Below are 21,310 nucleotides of genomic sequence, written 5' to 3' on the forward strand. Positions count from 1 at the left end.
GTATTAGATGGATATTTGCCAGTAAGACCAGTATTAGATGGGTGTTTGCCAGTAAGACCAGTATTAGATGGGTGTTTGCCAGTGAGACCAGTATTAGATAGAGGTTTGCCAGTAAGACCAGTATTAGATAGAGGTTTACCAGCAATACCAGTATTAGATGGGTGTTTGCCACTAAGACCAGTATTAGATTGGGTGTTTGCCAGTAAGACCAGTATTAGATGGGTGTTTGCCAGTAAGAGCAGTATTAGATGGATATTTGCCAGTAAGATCAGTATTAGATGGATATTTGCCAGTAAGACCAGTATTAGATGGGTGTTTGCCAGTAAGACCAGTATTAGATAGAGGTTTGCCAGTAAGACCAGTATTAGATAGAGGTTTACCAGTAAGACCAGTACTAGATGGGTGTTTGCCAGTAAGACCAGTTTTAGATGGGTGTTTGCCAGTAAGACCAGTATTAGATGGATGTTTGCCAGTAAGACCAGTATTAGATGGATGTTTGCCAGTAAGACCAGTATTAGATAGGTGTTTGCCAGTAAGACCAGTATTAGATAGATGTTTGCCAGTAAGACCAGTATTAGATGGGTGTTTGCCAGTAAGACCAGTATTAGATGGGTGTTTGCCAGTAAGACCAGTATTAGATTGGTGTTTGCCAGTAAGACCAGTATTAGATGGGTGTTTGCCAATAAGACCAGTATTAGATGGGTGTTTGCCAGTAAGACCAGTGTTAGATAGAGGATGGCCAGTAAGACCAGTATAAGATAGGTGTTTGCCATTAAGACCACTATTAGATGGGTGTTTGCCAGTGAGACAAGTATTAGATGGGGGTTTGCCAGTAAGACCAGTATTAGATGGGTGTTTGCCAGTAAGACCAGTATTAGATAGAGGTTTGCCAGTAAGACCAGTATTAGATAGAGGTTTACCAGAAAGACCAGTATTAGATGGGTGTTTGCCAGTAAGACCAGTATTAGATGGGTGTTTGCCAGTAAGACCAGTATTAGATGGATATTTGCCAGTAAGACCAGTATTAGATAGAGCTTTGCCAGTAAGACCAGTATTAGATAGAGGTTTATCAGTAAGACCAGTACTAGATCTGTGTTTGCCAGTAAGACCAGTATTAGATGGGTGTTTGCCAGTAAGACCAGTATTAGATAGGTGTTTGCCAGTAAGACCTGTGTTAGATAGAGGTTTGCCAGTAAGACCAGTATTAGATGGGTGTTTGCCAGTAAGACCAGTATTAGATGGGTGTTTGCCAGTAAGACCAGTATTAGATAGAGGTTTACCAGGAAGACCAGTATTAGATAGAGGTTTGCCAGTAAGACCAGTATTAGATGGGTGTTTGCCAGTAAGACCAGTATTAGATAGAGGTTTGCCAGTAAGACCAGTATTAGATGGGTGTTTGCCAGTAAGACCAGTGTTAGATAGAGGTTTGCCAGTAAGACCAGTATTAGATATAGGTTTGCCAGTAAGACCAGTGTTAGATAGGTGTTTGCCAGTAAGAAGAGTGTTAGATAGAGGTTTGCCAGTAAGACCAGTATTAGATAGAGGTTTGCCAGTAAGACCAGTATTAGATAGAGGTTTACCAGTAAGACCAGTATTAGATGGGTGTTTGCCAGTAAGACCAGTATTAGATGGAGGTTTACCAGTAAGCCCAGTATTAGATGGGTGTTTGCCAGTAAGACCAGTATTAGATAGAGGTTTGCCACTAAGACCAGTATTAGATGGGTGTTTGCCAGTAAGACCAGTATTAGATAGGTGTTTGCCAGTAAGACCAGTGTTAGATAGAGGTTTGCCAGTAAGACCAGTATTAGATGGGTGTTTGCCAGTAAGACCAGTATTAGATAGAGGTTTGCCAATAAGACCAGTATTAGATGGGTGTTTGCCAGTAAGACCAGTATTAGATAGAGGTTTGCCAGTAAGACCAGTATTAGATGGGTGTTTCCCAGTAAGACCAGTGTTAGACAGAGGTTTGCCAGTAAGACCAGTATTAGATATAGGTTTGCCAGTAAGACCAGTATTAGATAGGTGTTTGCCAGTAAGAAGAGTGTTAGATAGGGGTTTACCAGTAAGACCAGTATTAGATAGAGGTTTGCCAGTAAGACCAGTATTAGATGGGTGTTTGCCATTAAGACCAGTATTAGATAGAGGTTTACCAGTAAGACCAGTATTAGATGGGTGTTTGCCAGTAAGACCAGTATTAGATGGGTGTTTGCCAGTAAGACCAGTATTAGATGGGTGTTTGCCAGTAAGACCAGTATTAGATGGCTGTTTGCCAGTAAGACCAGTATTAGATAGGTGTTTGCCAGTAAGACCAGTGTTACATAGAGGTTTGCCAGTAAGACCAGTATTAGATGGGTGTTTGCCAGTAAGACCAGTATTAGATAGAGGTTTACCAGTAAGACCAGTATTAGATGGGTGTTTGCCAGTAAGACCAGTATTAGATAGAGGTTTGCCAGTAAGACCAGTATTAGATGGGTGTTTGCCATTAAGACCAGTATTAGATAGAGGTTTACCAGTAAGACCAGTATTAGATGGGTGTTTGCCAGTAAGACCAGTATTAGATGGGTGTTTGCCAGTAAGACCAGTATTAGATGGGTGTTTGCCAGTAAGACCAGTATTAGATGGCTGTTTGCCAGTAAGACCAGTATTAGATAGGTGTTTGCCAGTAAGACCAGTGTTACATAGAGGTTTGCCAGTAAGACCAGTATTAGATGGGTGTTTGCCAGTAAGACCAGTATTAGATAGAGGTTTACCAGTAAGACCAGTATTAGATGGGTGTTTGCCAGTAAGACCAGTATTAGATAGAGGTTTGCCAGTAAGACCAGTATTAGATGGGTGTTTGCCATTAAGACCAGTATTAGATAGAGGTTTACCAGTAAGACCAGTATTAGATGGGTGTTTGCCAGTAAGACCAGTATTAGATGGGTGTTTGCCAGTAAGACCAGTATTAGATAGAGGTTTGCCAGTAAGACCAGTATTAGATGGGTGTTTGCCAGTAAGACCAGTATTAGATGGCTGTTTGCCAGTAAGACCAGTATTAGATAGGTGTTTGCCAGTAAGACCAGTGTTACATAGAGGTTTGCCAGTAAGACCAGTATTAGATGGGTGTTTGCCAGTAAGACCAGTATTAGATGGGTGTTTGCCAGTAAGACCAGTATTAGATAGAGGTTTGCCAGTAAGACCAGTATTAGATGGGTGTTTGTCAGTAAGACCAGTATTAGATGGGTGTTTGCCAGTAAGACCAGTATTAGATGGGTATTTGCCAGTAAGACCAGTATTAGATGGGTGTTTGCCAGTAAGACCAGTATTAGATAGGTGTTTGCCAGTAAGACCAGTATTAGATAGAGGTTTGCCAGTAAGACCAGTATTAGATGGGTGTTTGCCAGTAAGACCAGTATTAGATGGGTGTTTGCCAGTAAGACCAGTATTAGATGGGTGTTTGCCAGTAAGACCAGTATTAGATAGGTGTTTGCCAGTAAGACCAGTATTAGATAGAGGTTTGCCAGTAAGACCAGTATTAGATGGGTGTTTGCCAGTAAGACCAGTATTAGATAGAGGTTTACCAGTAAGACCAGTATTAGATGGGTGTTTGCCAGTAAGACCAGTATTAGATGGGTGTTTGCCAGTAAGACCAGTATTAGATAGAGGTTTGCCAGTAAGACCAGTATTAGATGGGTGTTTGCCAGTAAGACCAGTATTAGATGGGTGTTTGCCAGTAAGACCAGTATTAGATAGAGGTTTACCAGTAAGACCAGTATTAGATGGGTGTTTGCCAGTAAGACCAGTATTAGATTGGTATTTGCCAGTAAGACCAGTATTAGATAGAGGTTTACCAGTAATACCAGTATTAGATGGGTGTTTGCCATTAAGACCAGTATTAGATGGGTGTTTGCCATTAAGACCAGTATTAGATGGGTGCCAGTAAGACGAGTATTAGATGGGTGTTTGCCAGTAAGACCAGTATTAGATAGGTATTTGCCAGTAAGACCAGTGTTACATAGAGGTTTGCCAGTAAGACCAGTATTAGATGGGTGTTTGCCAGTAAGACCAGTATTAGATAGAGGTTTACCAGTAAGACCAGTATTAGATGGGTGTTTGCCAGTAAGACCAGTATTAGATAGAGGTTTGCCAGTAAGACCAGTATTAGATGGGTGTTTGCCATTAAGACCAGTATTAGATAGAGGTTTACCAGTAAGACCAGTATTAGATGGGTGTTTGCCAGTAAGACCAGTATTAGATGGCTGTTTGCCAGTAAGACCAGTATTAGATAGGTGTTTGCCAGTAAGACCAGTGTTACATAGAGGTTTGCCAGTAAGACCAGTATTAGATGGGTGTTTGCCAGTAAGACCAGTATTAGATAGAGGTTTACCAGTAAGACCAGTATTAGATGGGTGTTTGCCAGTAAGACCAGTATTAGATAGAGGTTTGCCAGTAAGACCAGTATTAGATGGGTGTTTGCCATTAAGACCAGTATTAGATAGAGGTTTACCAGTAAGACCAGTATTAGATGGGTGTTTGCCAGTAAGACCAGTATTAGATGGGTGTTTGCCAGTAAGACCAGTATTAGATAGAGGTTTGCCAGTAAGACCAGTATTAGATGGGTGTTTGCCAGTAAGACCCGTATTAGATGGCTGTTTGCTAGTAAGACCAGTATTAGATAGGTGTTTGCCAGTAAGACCAGTGTTACATAGAGGTTTGCCAGTAAGACCAGTATTAGATGGGTGTTTGCCAGTAAGACCAGTATTAGATGGGTGTTTGCCAGTAAGACCAGTATTAGATAGAGGTTTGCCAGTAAGACCAGTATTAGATGGGTGTTTGTCAGTAAGACCAGTATTAGATGGGTGTTTGCCAGTAAGACCAGTATTAGATGGGTATTTGCCAGTAAGACCAGTATTAGATAGGTGTTTGCCAGTAAGACCAGTATTAGATAGAGGTTTGCCAGTAAGACCAGTATTAGATGGGTGTTTGCCAGTAAGACCAGTATTAGATGGGTGTTTGCCAGTAAGACCAGTATTAGATAGGTGTTTGCCAGTAAGACCAGTATTAGATAGAGGTTTGCCAGTAAGACCAGTATTAGATGGGTGTTTGCCAGTAAGACCAGTATTAGATAGAGGTTTACCAGTAAGACCAGTATTAGATGGGTGTTTGCCAGTAAGACCAGTATTAGATGGGTGTTTGCCAGTAAGACCAGTATTAGATAGAGGTTTGCCAGTAAGACCAGTATTAGATGGGTGTTTGCCAGTAAGACCAGTATTAGATGGGTGTTTGCCAGTAAGACCAGTATTAGATAGAGGTTTACCAGTAAGACCAGTATTAGATGGGTGTTTGCCAGTAAGACCAGTATTAGATTGGTATTTGCCAGTAAGACCAGTATTAGATAGAGGTTTACCAGTAATACCAGTATTAGATGGGTGTTTGCCATTAAGACCAGTATTAGATGGGTGTTTGCCATTAAGACCAGTATTAGATGGGTGCCAGTAAGACGAGTATTAGATGGGTGTTTGCCAGTAAGACCAGTATTAGATAGGTATTTGCCAGTAAGACCAGTGTTAGATAGAGGTTTGCCAGTAAGACCAGTATTAGATGGGTGTTTGCCAGTAAGACCAGTATTAGATAGAGGTTTGCCAGTAAGACCAGTATTAGATAGGTGTTTGCCAGTAAGACCAGTATTAGATAGGTGTTTGCCAGTAAGACCAGTATTAGATAGAGGTTTGCCAGTAAGACCAGTATTAGATAGGTGTTTGCAAGTAAGACCAGTATTAGATGGGTGTTTGCCAGTAAGACCAGTATTAGATAGAGGTTTGCCAGTCAGACCAGTATTAGATAGGTGTTTGCCAGTAAGACCAGTATTAGACTGGTGTTTGCCAGTAAGACCAGTATTAGATGGGTATTTGCCAGTAAGACCAGTATTAGATAGAGGTTTACCAGTAAAACCAGTATTAGATGGGTATTTGCCAGTAAGACCAGTATTAGATAGAGGTTTGCCAGTAAGACCGGTATTAGATGGGTGTTTGCCAGTAAGACCAGTATTAGATGGAGCTTTACCAGTAAGACCAGTATTAGATGGGTGTTTGCCAGTAAGACCAGTATTAGATGGGTGTTTGCCAGTAAGACCAGTATTAGATAGAGGTTTGCCAGTAAGACCAGTATTAGATGGGTGTTTGCCAGTAAGACCAGTATTAGATGGATGTTTGCCAGTAAGACCAGTATTAGATGGGTATTTGCCAGTAAGACCAGTATTAGATAGAGGTTTACCAGTAAGACCAGTATTAGATAGAGGTTTGCCAGTAAAACCAGTATTAGATAGAGGTTTACCAGTAAGACCAGTATTAGATAGAGGTTTACCAGTAAGACCAGTATTAGATAGAGGTTTAGCAGTAAGACCAGTATTAGATAGAGGTTTACCAGTAAGACCAGTATTAGATGGGTGTTTGCCAGTAAGACCAATATTAGATAGAGGTTTGCCAGTAAGACCGGTATTAGATGGGTGTTTGCCAGTAAGACCAGTATTAGATGGGTGTTTGCCAGTAAGACCAGTATTAGATGGGTGTTTGCCAGTAAGACCAGTATTAGATAGAGGTTTGCCAGTAAGACCAGTATTAGATGGGTGTTTGCCAGTAAGACCAGTATTAGATAGAGGTTTGCCAGTAAGACCAGTATTAGATGGGTGTTTGCCAGTAAGACCAGTATTAGATAGAGGTTTGCCAGTAAGACCAGTATTAGATGGGTGTTTGCCAGTAAGACCAGTGTTAGATAGAGGTTTGCCAGTAAGACCAGTATTAGATATAGGTTTGCCAGTAAGACCAGTGTTAGATAGGTGTTTGCCAGTAAGAAGAGTGTTAGATAGAGGTTTGCCAGTAAGACCAGTATTAGATAGAGGTTTACCAGTAAGACCAGTATTAGATGGGTGTTTGCCACTAAGACCAGTATTAGATGGGTGTTTGCCACTAAGACCAGTATTAGATGGGTGTTTGCCAGTAAGACCAGTATTAGATGGAGGTTTACCAGTAAGCCCAGTATTAGATGGGTGTTTGCCAGTAAGACCAGTATTAGATAGAGGTTTGCCACTAAGACCAGTATTAGATGGGTGTTTGCCAGTAAGACCAGTATTAGATAGGTGTTTGCCAGTAAGACCAGTGTTAGATAGAGGTTTGCCAGTAAGACCAGTATTAGATGGGTGTTTGCCAGTAAGACCAGTATTAGATAGAGGTTTGCCAGTAAGACCGGTATTAGATGGGTGTTTGCCAGTAAGACCAGTATTAGATGGAGGTTTACCAGTAAGACCAGTATTAGATGGGTGTTTGCCAGTAAGACCAGTATTAGATGGGTGTTTGCCAGTAAGACCAGTATTAGATAGAGGTTTGCCAGTAAGACCAGTATTAGATGGGTGTTTGCCAGTAAGACCAGTATTAGATGGGTGTTTGCCAGTAAGACCAGTATTAGATGGGTATTTGCCAGTAAGACCAGTATTAGATAGAGGTTTACCAGTAAGACCAGTATTAGATAGAGGTTTCCCAGTAAAACCAGTATTAGATAGAGGTTTACCAGTAAGACCAGTATTAGATAGAGGTTTACCAGTAAGACCAGTATTAGATAGAGGTTTAGCAGTAAGACCAGTATTAGATAGAGGTTTACCAGTAAGACCAGTATTAGATGGGTGTTTGCCAGTAAGACCAATATTAGATAGAGGTTTGCCAGTAAGACCGGTATTAGATGGGTGTTTGCCAGTAAGAGAAGTATTAGATGGGTGTTTGCCAGTAAGACCAGTATCAGATGGGTGTTTGCCAGTAAGACCAGTATTAGATAGAGGTTTACCAGTAAGACCAGTATTAGATAGAGGTTTGCCAGTAAGACCAGTATTAGATGGGTGTTTGCCAGTAAGACCAGTATTAGATAGAGGTTTGCCAGTAAGACCAGTATTAGATGGGTGTTTGCCAGTAAGACCAGTGTTAGATAGAGGTTTGCCAGTAAGACCAGTATTAGATATAGGTTTGCCAGTAAGACCAGTGTTAGATAGGTGTTTGCCAGTAAGAAGAGTGTTAGATAGAGGTTTGCCAGTAAGACCAGTATTAGATAGAGGTTTGCCAGTAAGACCTGTATTAGATAGAGGTTTACCAGTAAGACCAGTATTAGATGGGTGTTTGCCACTAAGACCAGTATTAGATGGGTGTTTGCCAGTAAGACCAGTATTAGATGGAGGTTTACCAGTAAGCCCAGTATTAGATGGGTGTTTGCCAGTAAGACCAGTATTAGATAGAGGTTTGCCACTAAGACCAGTATTAGATGGGTGTTTGCCAGTAAGACCAGTATTAGATAGGTGTTTGCCAGTAAGACCAGTGTTAGATAGAGGTTTGCCAGTAAGACCAGTATTAGATGGGTGTTTGCCAGTAAGACCAGTATTAGATAGAGGTTTGCCAATAATACCAGTATTAGATGGGTGTTTGCCAGTAAGACCAGTATTAGATAGAGGTTTGCCTGTAAGACCAGTATTAGATGGGTGTTTGCCAGTAAGACCAGTGTTAGACAGAGGTTTGCCAGTAAGACCAGTATTAGATATAGGTTTGCCAGTAAGACCAGTATTAGATAGGTGTTTGCCAGTAAGAAGAGTGTTAGATAGAGTTTTGCCAGTAAGACCAGTATTAGATAGAGGTTTGCCAGTAAGACCAGTATTAGATGGGTGTTTGCCAGTAAGACCAGTATTAGATAGAGGTTTGCCAGTAAGACCGGTATTAGATGGGTGTTTGCCAGTAAGACCAGTATTAGATAGAGGTTTACCAGTAAGACCAGTATTAGATGGATATTTGCCAGTAAGACCAGTATTAGATGGAGGTTTACCAGTAAGACCAGTATTAGATGGGTGTTTGCCAGTAAGACCAGTATTACATAGGTGTTTGCCAGTAAGACCAGTGTTAGATAGAGGTTTGCCAGTAAGACCAGTATTAGATGGGTGTTTGCCATTAAGACCAGTATTAGATAGAGGTTTACCAGTAAGACCAGTATTAGATGGGTGTTTGCCAGTAAGACCAGTATTAGATAGGTGTTTGCCAGTAAGACCAGTATTAGATAGAGGTTTGCCAGTAAGACCAGTATTAGATAGGTGTTTGCAAGTAAGACCAGTATTAGATAGAGGTTTGCCAGTCAGACCAGTATTAGATAGGTGTTTGCCAGTAAGACCAGTATTAGACTGGTGTTTGCCAGTAAGACCAGTATTAGATGGGTATTTGCCAGTAAGACCAGTATTAGATAGAGGTTTACCAGTAAAACCAGTATTAGATGGGTATTTGCCAGTAAGACCAGTATTAGATAGAGGTTTGCCAGTAAGACCGGTATTAGATGGGTGTTTGCCAGTAAGACCAGTATTAGATGGAGCTTTACCAGTAAGACCAGTATTAGATGGGTGTTTGCCAGTAAGACCAGTATTAGATGGGTGTTTGCCAGTAAGACCAGTATTAGATAGAGGTTTGCCAGTAAGACCAGTATTAGATGGGTGTTTGCCAGTAAGACCAGTATTAGATGGATGTTTGCCAGTAAGACCAGTATTAGATGGGTATTTGCCAGTAAGACCAGTATTAGATAGAGGTTTACCAGTAAGACCAGTATTAGATAGAGGTTTGCCAGTAAAACCAGTATTAGATAGAGGTTTACCAGTATGACCAGTATTAGATAGAGGTTTACCAGTAAGACCAGTATTAGATAGAGGTTTAGCAGTAAGACCAGTATTAGATAGAGGTTTACCAGTAAGACCAGTATTAGATGGGTGTTTGCCAGTAAGACCAATATTAGATAGAGGTTTGCCAGTAAGACCGGTATTAGATGGGTGTTTGCCAGTAAGACCAGTATTAGATGGGTGTTTGCCAGTAAGACCAGTATTAGATGGGTGTTTGCCAGTAAGACCAGTATTAGATAGAGGTTTGCCAGTAAGACCAGTATTAGATGGGTGTTTGCCAGTAAGACCAGTATTAGATAGAGGTTTGCCAGTAAGACCAGTATTAGATGGGTGTTTGCCAGTAAGACCAGTATTAGATAGAGGTTTGCCAGTAAGACCAGTATTAGATGGGTGTTTGCCAGTAAGACCAGTGTTAGATAGAGGTTTGCCAGTAAGACCAGTATTAGATATAGGTTTGCCAGTAAGACCAGTGTTAGATAGGTGTTTGCCAGTAAGAAGAGTGTTAGATAGAGGTTTGCCAGTAAGACCAGTATTAGATAGAGGTTTGCCAGTAAGACCAGTATTAGATAGAGGTTTACCAGTAAGACCAGTATTAGATGGGTGTTTGCCACTAAGACCAGTATTAGATGGGTGTTTGCCACTAAGACCAGTATTAGATGGGTGTTTGCCAGTAAGACCAGTATTAGATGGAGGTTTACCAGTAAGCCCAGTATTAGATGGGTGTTTGCCAGTAAGACCAGTATTAGATAGAGGTTTGCCACTAAGACCAGTATTAGATGGGTGTTTGCCAGTAAGACCAGTATTAGATAGGTGTTTGCCAGTAAGACCAGTGTTAGATAGAGGTTTGCCAGTAAGACCAGTATTAGATGGGTGTTTGCCAGTAAGACCAGTATTAGATAGAGGTTTGCCAGTAAGACCGGTATTAGATGGGTGTTTGCCAGTAAGACCAGTATTAGATGGAGGTTTACCAGTAAGACCAGTATTAGATGGGTGTTTGCCAGTAAGACCAGTATTAGATGGGTGTTTGCCAGTAAGACCAGTATTAGATAGAGGTTTGCCAGTAAGACCAGTATTAGATGGGTGTTTGCCAGTAAGACCAGTATTAGATGGGTGTTTGCCAGTAAGACCAGTATTAGATGGGTATTTGCCAGTAAGACCAGTATTAGATAGAGGTTTACCAGTAAGACCAGTATTAGATAGAGGTTTCCCAGTAAAACCAGTATTAGATAGAGGTTTACCAGTAAGACCAGTATTAGATAGAGGTTTACCAGTAAGACCAGTATTAGATAGAGGTTTAGCAGTAAGACCAGTATTAGATAGAGGTTTACCAGTAAGACCAGTATTAGATGGGTGTTTGCCAGTAAGACCAATATTAGATAGAGGTTTGCCAGTAAGACCGGTATTAGATGGGTGTTTGCCAGTAAGAGAAGTATTAGATTGGTGTTTGCCAGTAAGACCAGTATCAGATGGGTGTTTGCCAGTAAGACCAGTATTAGATAGAGGTTTACCAGTAAGACCAGTATTAGATAGAGGTTTGCCAGTAAGACCAGTATTAGATGGGTGTTTGCCAGTAAGACCAGTATTAGATAGAGGTTTGCCAGTAAGACCAGTATTAGATGGGTGTTTGCCAGTAATACCAGTGTTAGATAGAGGTTTGCCAGTAAGACCAGTATTAGATATAGGTTTGCCAGTAAGACCAGTGTTAGATAGGTGTTTGCCAGTAAGAAGAGTGTTAGATAGAGGTTTGCCAGTAAGACCAGTATTAGATAGAGGTTTGCCAGTAAGACCAGTATTAGATGGGTGTTTGCCACTAAGACCAGTATTAGATGGGTGTTTGCCAGTAAGACCAGTATTAGATGGAGGTTTACCAGTAAGCCCAGTATTAGATGGGTGTTTGCCAGTAAGACCAGTATTAGATAGAGGTTTGCCACTAAGACCAGTATTAGATGGGTGTTTGCCAGTAAGACCAGTATTAGATAGGTGTTTGCCAGTAAGACCAGTGTTAGATAGAGGTTTGCCAGTAAGACCAGTATTAGATGGGTGTTTGCCAGTAAGACCAGTATTAGATAGAGGTTTGCCAATAAGACCAGTATTAGATGGGTGTTTGCCAGTAAGACCAGTATTAGATAGAGGTTTGCCTGTAAGACCAGTATTAGATGGGTGTTTGCCAGTAAGACCAGTGTTAGACAGAGGTTTGCCAGTAAGACCAGTATTAGATATAGGTTTGCCAGTAAGACCAGTATTAGATAGGTGTTTGCCAGTAAGAAGAGTGTTAGATAGAGTTTTGCCAGTAAGACCAGTATTAGATAGAGGTTTGCCAGTAAGACCAGTATTAGATGGGTGTTTGCCAGTAAGACCAGTATTAGATAGAGGTTTGCCAGTAAGACCGGTATTAGATGGGTGTTTGCCAGTAAGACCAGTATTAGATAGAGGTTTACCAGTAAGACCAGTATTAGATGGATATTTGCCAGTAAGACCAGTATTAGATGGAGGTTTACCAGTAAGACCAGTATTAGATGGGTGTTTGCCAGTAAGACCAGTATTAGATGGGTGTTTGCCAGTAAGACCAGTATTACATAGGTGTTTGCCAGTAAGACCAGTGTTAGATAGAGGTTTGCCAGTAAGACCAGTATTAGATGGGTGTTTGCCATTAAGACCAGTATTAGATAGAGGTTTACCAGTAAGACCAGTATTAGATGGGTGTTTGCCAGTAAGACCAGTATTAGATGGGTGTTTGCCAGTAAGACCAGTATTAGATAGAGGTTTGCCAGTAAGACCAGTATTAGATGGGTGTTTGCCAGTAAGACCAGTATTAGATGGCTGTTTGCCAGTAAGACCAGTATTAGATAGGTGTTTGCCAGTAAGACCAGTGTTACATAGAGGTTTGCCAGTAAGACCAGTATTAGATGGGTGTTTGCCAGTAAGACCAGTATTAGATAGAGGTTTACCAGTAACACCAGTATTAGATGGGTGTTTGCCAGTAAGACCAGTATTAGATAGAGGTTTGCCAGTAAGACCAGTATTAGATGGGTGTTTGCCAGTAAGACCAGTATTAGATGGGTGTTTGCCAGTAAGACCAGTATTATATGGGTATTTGCCAGTAAGACCAGTATTAGATGGGTGTTTTCCATTAAGACCAGTATTAGATAGAGGTTTGCCAGTAAGACCAGTATTAGATAGGTGTTTGCCAGTAAGACCAGTATTAGATAGGTGTTTGCCAGTAAGACCAGTATTAGATAGAGGTTTGCCAGTAAGACCAGTATTAGATAGGTGTTTGCAAGTAAGACCAGTATTAGATGGGTGTTTGCCAGTAAGACCAGTATTAGATAGAGGTTTGCCAGTCAGACCAGTATTAGATAGGTGTTTGCCAGTAAGACCAGTATTAGATGGGTGTTTGCCAGTAAGACCAGTATTAGATAGAGGTTTGCCAGTAAGACCAGTATTAGATGGGTGTTTGCCAGTAAGACCAGTATTAGATGGGTGTTTGCCAGTAAGACCAGTATTAGATAGAGGTTTACCAGTAAGACCAGTATTAGATGGGTGTTTGCCAGTAAGACCAGTATTAGATTGGTATTTGCCAGTAAGACCAGTATTAGATAGAGGTTTACCAGTAATACCAGTATTAGATGGGTGTTTGCCATTAAGACCAGTATTAGATGGGTGTTTGCCATTAAGACCAGTATTAGATGGGTGTTTGCCAGTAAGACGAGTATTAGATGGGTGTTTGCCAGTAAGACCAGTATTAGATAGGTATTTGCCAGTAAGACCAGTGTTAGATAGAGGTTTGCCAGTAAGACCAGTATTAGATGGGTGTTTGCCAGTAAGACCAGTATTAGATTGAGGTTTGCCAGTAAGACCAGTATTAGATAGGTGTTTGCCAGTAAGACCAGTATTAGATAGGTGTTTGCCAGTAAGACCAGTATTAGATAGAGGTTTGCCAGTAAGACCAGTATTAGATAGGTGTTTGCAAGTAAGACCAGTATTAGATGGGTGTTTGCCAGTAAGACCAGTATTAGATAGAGGTTTGCCAGTCAGACCAGTATTAGATAGGTGTTTGCCAGTAAGACCAGTATTAGATTGGTGTTTGCCAGTAAGACCAGTATTAGATGGGTATTTGCCAGTAAGACCAGTATTAGATAGAGGTTTACCAGTAAAACCAGTATTAGATGGGTATTTGCCAGTAAGACCAGTATTAGATAGAGGTTTGCCAGTAAGACCGGTATTAGATGGGTGTTTGCCAGGAAGACCAGTATTAGATGGAGGTTTACCAGTAAGACCAGTATTAGATGGGTGTTTGCCAGTAAGACCAGTATTAGATGGGTGTTTGCCAGTAAGACCAGTATTAGATAGAGGTTTGCCAGTAAGACCAGTATTAGATGGGTGTTTGCCAGTAAGACCAGTATTAGATGGATGTTTGCCAGTAAGACCAGTATTAGATGGGTATTTGCCAGTAAGACCAGTATTAGATAGAGGTTTACCAGTAAGACCAGTATTAGATAGAGGTTTGCCAGTAAGACCAGTATTAGATAGAGGTTTACCAGTAAGACCAGTATTAGATAGAGGTTTACCAGTAAGACCAGTATTAGATAGAGGTTTAGCAGTAAGACCAGTATTAGATAGAGGTTTACCAGTAAGACCAGTATTAGATGGGTGTTTGCCAGTAAGACCAATATTAGATAGAGGTTTGCCAGTAAGACCGGTATTAGATGGGTGTTTGCCAGTAAGACCAGTATTAGATGGAGGTTTACCAGTAAGACCAGTATTAGATGGGTGTTTGCCAGTAAGACCAGTATTAGATGGGTGTTTGCCAGTAAGACCAGTATTAGATAGAGGTTTGCCAGTAAGACCAGTATTAGATGGGTGTTTGCCAGTAAGACCAGTATTAGATGGATGTTTGCCAGTAAGACCAGTATTAGATGGGTATTTGCCAGTAAGACTAGTATTAGATAGAGGTTTACCAGTAAGACCAGTATTAGATAGAGGTTTGCCAGTAAAACCAGTATTAGATAGAGGTTTGCCAGTAAGACCAGTATTAGATAGAGGTTTACCAGTAAGACCAGTATTAGATAGAGGTTTACCAGTAAGACCAGTATTAGATAGAGGTTTGCCAGTAAGACTAATCCTGTATTGTTGCCGTTAGGTGTGGGTGTAATGGGTGTTGAGGAGTATATGTATGTTTATATATAACCTCTTTCCTGTCAGTGTTGTCAGAATGCTTCTCAGTGAATGGAGTTGATTACCGGGGTTCCATGAATTATGCCGGATCAGAAAAGGTACCCTGTTTGTACTGGAACCAGACCACACAACATTTATACAACACACAGTCTCATTCCACACAGGACCTGGGACTGGGAAACCACAATTACTGCAGGTAAAGGGCAAAGTTGAAGTCTTACAAAGTAGAAAACTCAATGTATCCTTCCTGGTAAAATATTTGATAAATAAATAAAATAAATAAATATTATTGATAGGTGAATCATTTCTAACGCTTTACACACTACTGACAGAGATTCCTAACAACTTGTAGGGTCTCAGCAATGTTACAGAGTGATCTGTGACTTGTGCAGGTGATATTACATCCCTCAGCTGTGACACGTGTGTGTATGAGATATTACATCCCTCAGCTGTGACACGTGTGTGTATGAGATATTACATCCTATAGCTGTGACACGTGTGTGTATGAGATATTACATCCTATAGCTGTGACACGTGTGTGTATGAGATATTACATCCCTCAGCTGTGACACGTGTGTGTATGAGATATTACATCCCTCAGCTGTGACACGTGTGTGTATGAGATATTACATCCCTCAGCTGTGACACGTGTGTGTATAAGATATTACATCCTATAGCTGTGACACGTGTGTGTATGAGATATTACATCCCTCAGCTGTGACACGTGTGTGTATGAGATATTACATCCCTCAGCTGTGACACGTGTGTGTATGAGATATTACATCCCTCAGCTGTGACACGTGTGTGTATAAGATATTACATCCTATAGCTGTGACACGTGTGTGTATGAGATATTACATCCCTCAGCTGTGACACGTGTGTGTATGAGATATTACATCCCTCAGCTGTGACACGTGTGTGTATGAGATATTACATCCCTCAGCTGTGACACGTGTGTGTATGAGATATTACATCCCTCAGCTGTGACACGTGTGTGTATGAGATATTACATCCCTCAGCTGTGACACGTGTGTGTATGAGACATTACATCCTATAGCTGTGACACGTGTGTGTATGAGATATTACATCCCTCAGCTGGCTGTTACACCTGTGTGTATGAGATATTACATCCCTCAGCTGTAAGGTGTGTGTATGAGATATTACATCCCTCAGCTGTGACACGTGTGTGTATGAGATATTACATCCCTCAGCTGTGACACGTGTGTGTATGAGATATTACATCCCTCAGCTGTAAGGTGTGTGTATGAGATATTACATCCCTCAGCTGTAAGGTGTGTGTATGAGATATTACATCCCTCAGCTGTACCGTGTGTGTATGAGATATTACATCCTTTAGCTGTGACACGTGTGTGTATGAGATATTACATCCTTTAGCTGTGACACGTGTGTGTATGAGATATTACATCCCTCAGCTGTGACATGTGTGTGTATGAGATATTACATCCTTTAGCTGTGACATGTGTGTGTATGAGATATTACATCCCTCAGCTGTGACACGTGTGTGTATGAGATATTACATCCCTCAGCTGTGACACGTGTGTGTATGAGATATTACATACCTCAGCTGTGACACGTGTGTGTATGAGATATTACATACCTCAGCTGTGACACGTGTGTGTATGAGATATTACATACCTCAGCTGTGACACGTGTGTGTATGAGATATTACATCCCTCGGCTGTGACACGTGTGTGTATGAGATATTACATCCCTCAGCTGTGACACGTGTGTGTATGAGATATTACATCCTTTAGCTGTGACACGTGTGTGTATGAGATATTACATCCCTCAGCTGTGACACGTGTGTGTATGAGATATTACATCCCTCAGCTGTGACACGTGTGTGTATGAGATATTACATCCCTCAGCTGTGACACGTGTGTGTATGAGATATTACATCCTATAGCTGTGACACGTGTGTGTATGAGATATTACATCCCTCAGCTGTGACACGTGTGTGTATGAGATATTACATACCTCAGCTGTGACACGTTTGTGTATGAGATATTACATCCCTCAGCTGTGACACGTGTGTGTATGAGATATTACATCCCTCAGCTGTGACACATGTGTGTATGAGATATTACATCCCTCAGCTGTGACACGTGTGTGTATGAGATATTACATCCCTCAGCTGTGACGCGTGTGTGTATGAGATATTACATCCCTCAGCTGTGACACGTGTGTGTATGAGATATTACATCCCTCAGCTGTGACACGTGTGTGTATGAGATATTGCATCCCTCAGCTGTGACACGTGTGTGTATGAGATATTACATACCTCAGCTGTGACATGTGTGTGTATGAGATATTACATCCCTCAGCTGTGACACGTGTGTGTATGAGATATTACATCCCTCAGCTGTGACACGTGTGTGTATGAGATATTACATCCCTCAGCTGTGACACGTGTGTGTATGAGATATTAAATCCCTCAGCTGTGACACGTGTGTGTATGAGATATTACATCCCTCAGCTGTGACACGTGTGTGTATGAGATATTACATACCTCAGCTGTGACACGTGTGTGTATGAGATATTACATACCTCAGCTGTGACACATGTGTGTATGAGATATTACATCCCTCAGCTGTGACACGTGTGTGTATGAGATATTACATCCCTCAGCTGTAAGGTGTGTGTATGAGATATTACATCCCTCAGCTGTACCGTGTGTGTATGAGATATTACATCCCTCAGCTGTACCGTGTGTGTATGAGATATTACATCCCTCAGCTGTACCGTGTGTGTATGAGATATTACATCCCTCAGCTGTGACACGTGTGTGTATGAGATATTACATCCTATAGCTGTGACACGTGTGTGTATGAGATATTACATCCCTCAGCTGTGACACGTGTGTGTATGAGATATTACATCCTTTAGCTGTGACACGTGTGTGTATGAGATATTACATCCCTCAGCTGTGACACGTGTGTGTATGAGATATTACATCCTATAGCTGTGACACGTGTGTGTATGAGATATTACATCCTATAGCTGTGACATGTGTGTGTATGAGATATTACATCCTATAGCTGTGACACGTGTGTGTATGAGATATTACATCCTATAGCTGTGACACGTGTGTGTATGAGATATTACATCCCTCAGCTGTGACACGTGTGTGTATGAGATATTACATCCCTCAGCTGTGACACGTGTGTGTATGAGATATTACATCCCTCAGCTGTGACACGTGTGTGTATGAGATATTACATCCTATAGCTGTGACACGTGTGTGTATGAGATATTACATCCCTCAGCTGTGACACGTGTGTGTATGAGATATTACATCCCTCAGCTGTGACACGTGTGTGTATGAGATATTACATCCTATAGCTATGACACGTGTGTGTATGAGATATTACATCCTATAGCTGTGACACGTGTGTGTATGAGATATTACATCCTATAGCTGTGACACGTGTGTGTATGAGATATTACATCCCTCAGCTGTGACACGTGTGTGTATGAGATATTACATCCCTCAGCTGTGACACGTGTGTATGAGATATTACATCCCTCAGCTGTAAGGTGTGTGTATGAGATATTACATCCCTCAGCTGTGACACGTGTGTGTATGAGATATTACATCCCTCAGCTGTGACACGTGTGTGTATGAGATATTACATCCCTCAGCTGTGACACGTGTGTGTGTATGAGATATTACATCCCTCAGCTGTGACACGTGTGTGTATGAGATATTACATCCCTCAGCTGTGACACGTGTGTGTATGAGATATTACATACCTCAGCTGTGACACGTGTGTGTATGAGATATTACATCCCTCAGCTGTGACACGTGTGTGTATGAGATATTACATACCTCAGCTGTGACACGTGTGTGTATGAGATATTACATCCCTCAGCTGTGACACGTGTGTGTATGAGATATTACTTCCCTCAGCTGTGACACGTGTGTGTATGAGATATTACATCCCTCAGCTGTGACACGTGTGTGTATGAGATATTACATCCCTCAGCTGTACCGTGTGTGTATGAGATATTACATCCTATAGCTGTGACACGTGTGTGTATGAGATATTACATCCCTCAGCTGTGACACGTGTGTGTATGAGATATTACATCCCTCAGCTGTGACACGTGTGTGTATGAGATATTACATACCTCAGCTATGACACGTGTGTGTATGAAATATTACATCCTATAGCTGTGACACGTGTGTGTATGAGATATTACATCCCTCAGCTGTGACACGTGTGTGTATGAGATATTACATCCCTCAGCTGTGACACGTGTGTGTATGAGATATTACATACCTCAGCTGTGACACGTGTGTGTATGAGATATTACATACCTCAGCTGTGACACGTGTGTGTATGAGATATTACATACCTCAGCTGTGACACGTGTGTGTATGAGATATTACATCCCTCAGCTGTGACACGTGTGTGTATGAGATATTACATACCTCAGCTGTGACACATGTGTGTATGAGATATTACATCCCTCGGCTGTGACACGTGTGTGTATGAGATATTACATACCTCAGCTGTGACACGTGTGTGTATGAGATATTACATCCTATAGCTGTGACACGTGTGTGTATGAGATATTACATACTATAGCTGTGACACGTGTGTGTATGAGATATTACATACCTCAGCTGTGACACGTGTGTGTTTGAGATATTACATCCCTCAGCTGTAAGGTGTGTGTATGAGATATTACATCCCTCAGATGTAAGGTGTGTGTATGAGATATTACATACCTCGGCTGTGACACGTGTGTGTATGAGATATTACATCCCTCAGCGGTGACACGTGTGTGTATGAGATATTACATCCCTCAGCTGTGACACGTGTGTGTATGAGATATTACATCCCTCAGCTGTGACACGTGTGTGTATGAGATATTGCATCCCTCAGCTGTGACACGTGTGTGTATGAGATATTACATACCTCAGCTGTGACACATGTGTGTATGAGATATTACATCCCTCAGCTGTGACACGTGTGTGTATGATATATTACATCCCTCAGCTGTGACACGTTTGTGTATGAGATATTACATCCCTCAGCTGTGACACGTGTGTGTGTATGAGATATTATATCCCTCAGCTGTGACACGTGTGTGTATGAGATATTACATCCCTCAGCTGTGACACGTGTGTGTGTATGAGATATTACATCCCTCAGCTGTGACACGTGTGTGTGTATGAGATATTATATCCCTCAGCTGTGACACGTGTGTGTATGAGATATTACATCCTATAGCTGTGACACGTGTGTGTATGAGATATGACATCCAATAGCTGTGACACGTGTGTGTATGAGATATTACATCCCTCAGCTGTGACACGTGTGTGTGTATGAGATATTACATCCCTCAGCTGTGACACGTGTGTGTGTATGAGATATTATATCCCTCAGCTGTGACACGTGTGTGTATGAGATATTACATCCCTCAGCTGTGACACGTGTGTGTATGAGATATTACATCCCTCAGCTGTGACACGTGTGTGTATGAGATATTACATCCTATAGCTGTGACACGTGTGTGTATGAGATATTACATCCCTCAGCTGTGATACATGTGTGTATGAGATATTACATCCTATAGCTGTGACACGTGTGTGTATGAGATATTACATACCTCAGCTGTGACACGTGTGTGTATGAGATATTACATCCCTCAGCTGTGACATGTGTGTGTATGAGATATTACATACCTCAGCTGTGACACGTGTGTGTATGAGATATTACATCCCTCAGCTGTGACACGTGTGTGTATGAGATATTACATCCTTTAGCTGTGACACGTGTGTGTATGAGATATTACATCCCTCAGCTGTGACACGTGTGTGTATGAGATATTACATCCCTCAGCTGTGACACGTGTGTGTATGAGATATTACATCCCTCAGCTGTGACACGTGTGTGTATGAGATATTACATCCCTCAGCTGTGACACGTGTGTGTATGAGATATTACATCCCTCAGCTGTGACACGTGTGTATGAGATATTACATCCCTCAGCTGTGACACGTGTGTGTATGAGATATTACATCCCTCAGCTGTGACACGTGTGTGTATGAGATATTACATCCCTCAGCTGTGACACGTGTGTGTATGAGATATTACATCCCTCAGCTGTGACACGTGTGTGTATGAGATATTACATACCTCAGCTGTGACACGTGTGTGTATGAGATATTACATCCTATAGCTGTACCGTGTGTGTATGAGATATTACATCCTATAGCTGTGACACGTGTGTGTATGAGATATTACATCCCTCAGCTGTGACATGTGTGTGTATGAGATATTACATCCCTCAGCTGTGACATGTGTGTGTATGAGATATTACATCCCTCAGCTGTGACACGTTTGTGTATGAGATATTACATCCCTCTGCTGTGACACGTGTGTGTATGAGATATTACATCCCTCAGCTGTGACATGTGTGTGTATGAGATATTACATT

At 41.4% G+C, this 21,310-nt stretch overlaps 1 protein-coding gene across 1 annotated transcript in view; it reads left to right on the forward strand.

Moving 5' to 3' along the window:
* The window catches only part of LOC128644222 (kremen protein 2-like), a gene marked incomplete at its 3' end in the record, with an annotated part of 57,106 nt that overhangs the window by 23,155 nt on the left and 12,641 nt on the right, over nucleotides 1–21,310 (forward strand). Inside the window, exon 2 of the mRNA XM_053696915.1 lies at nucleotides 14,867–15,035. Within this exon, the coding sequence (XP_053552890.1) occupies nucleotides 14,867–15,035 (169 nt within the window). The remainder of the gene's footprint in view (nucleotides 1–14,866; nucleotides 15,036–21,310) is intronic.

The sequence above is a fragment of the Bombina bombina genome, unplaced genomic scaffold (genome assembly GCF_027579735.1).
Source record: "Bombina bombina isolate aBomBom1 unplaced genomic scaffold, aBomBom1.pri scaffold_844, whole genome shotgun sequence".
Lineage (NCBI taxonomy): Eukaryota > Metazoa > Chordata > Amphibia > Anura > Bombinatoridae > Bombina > Bombina bombina.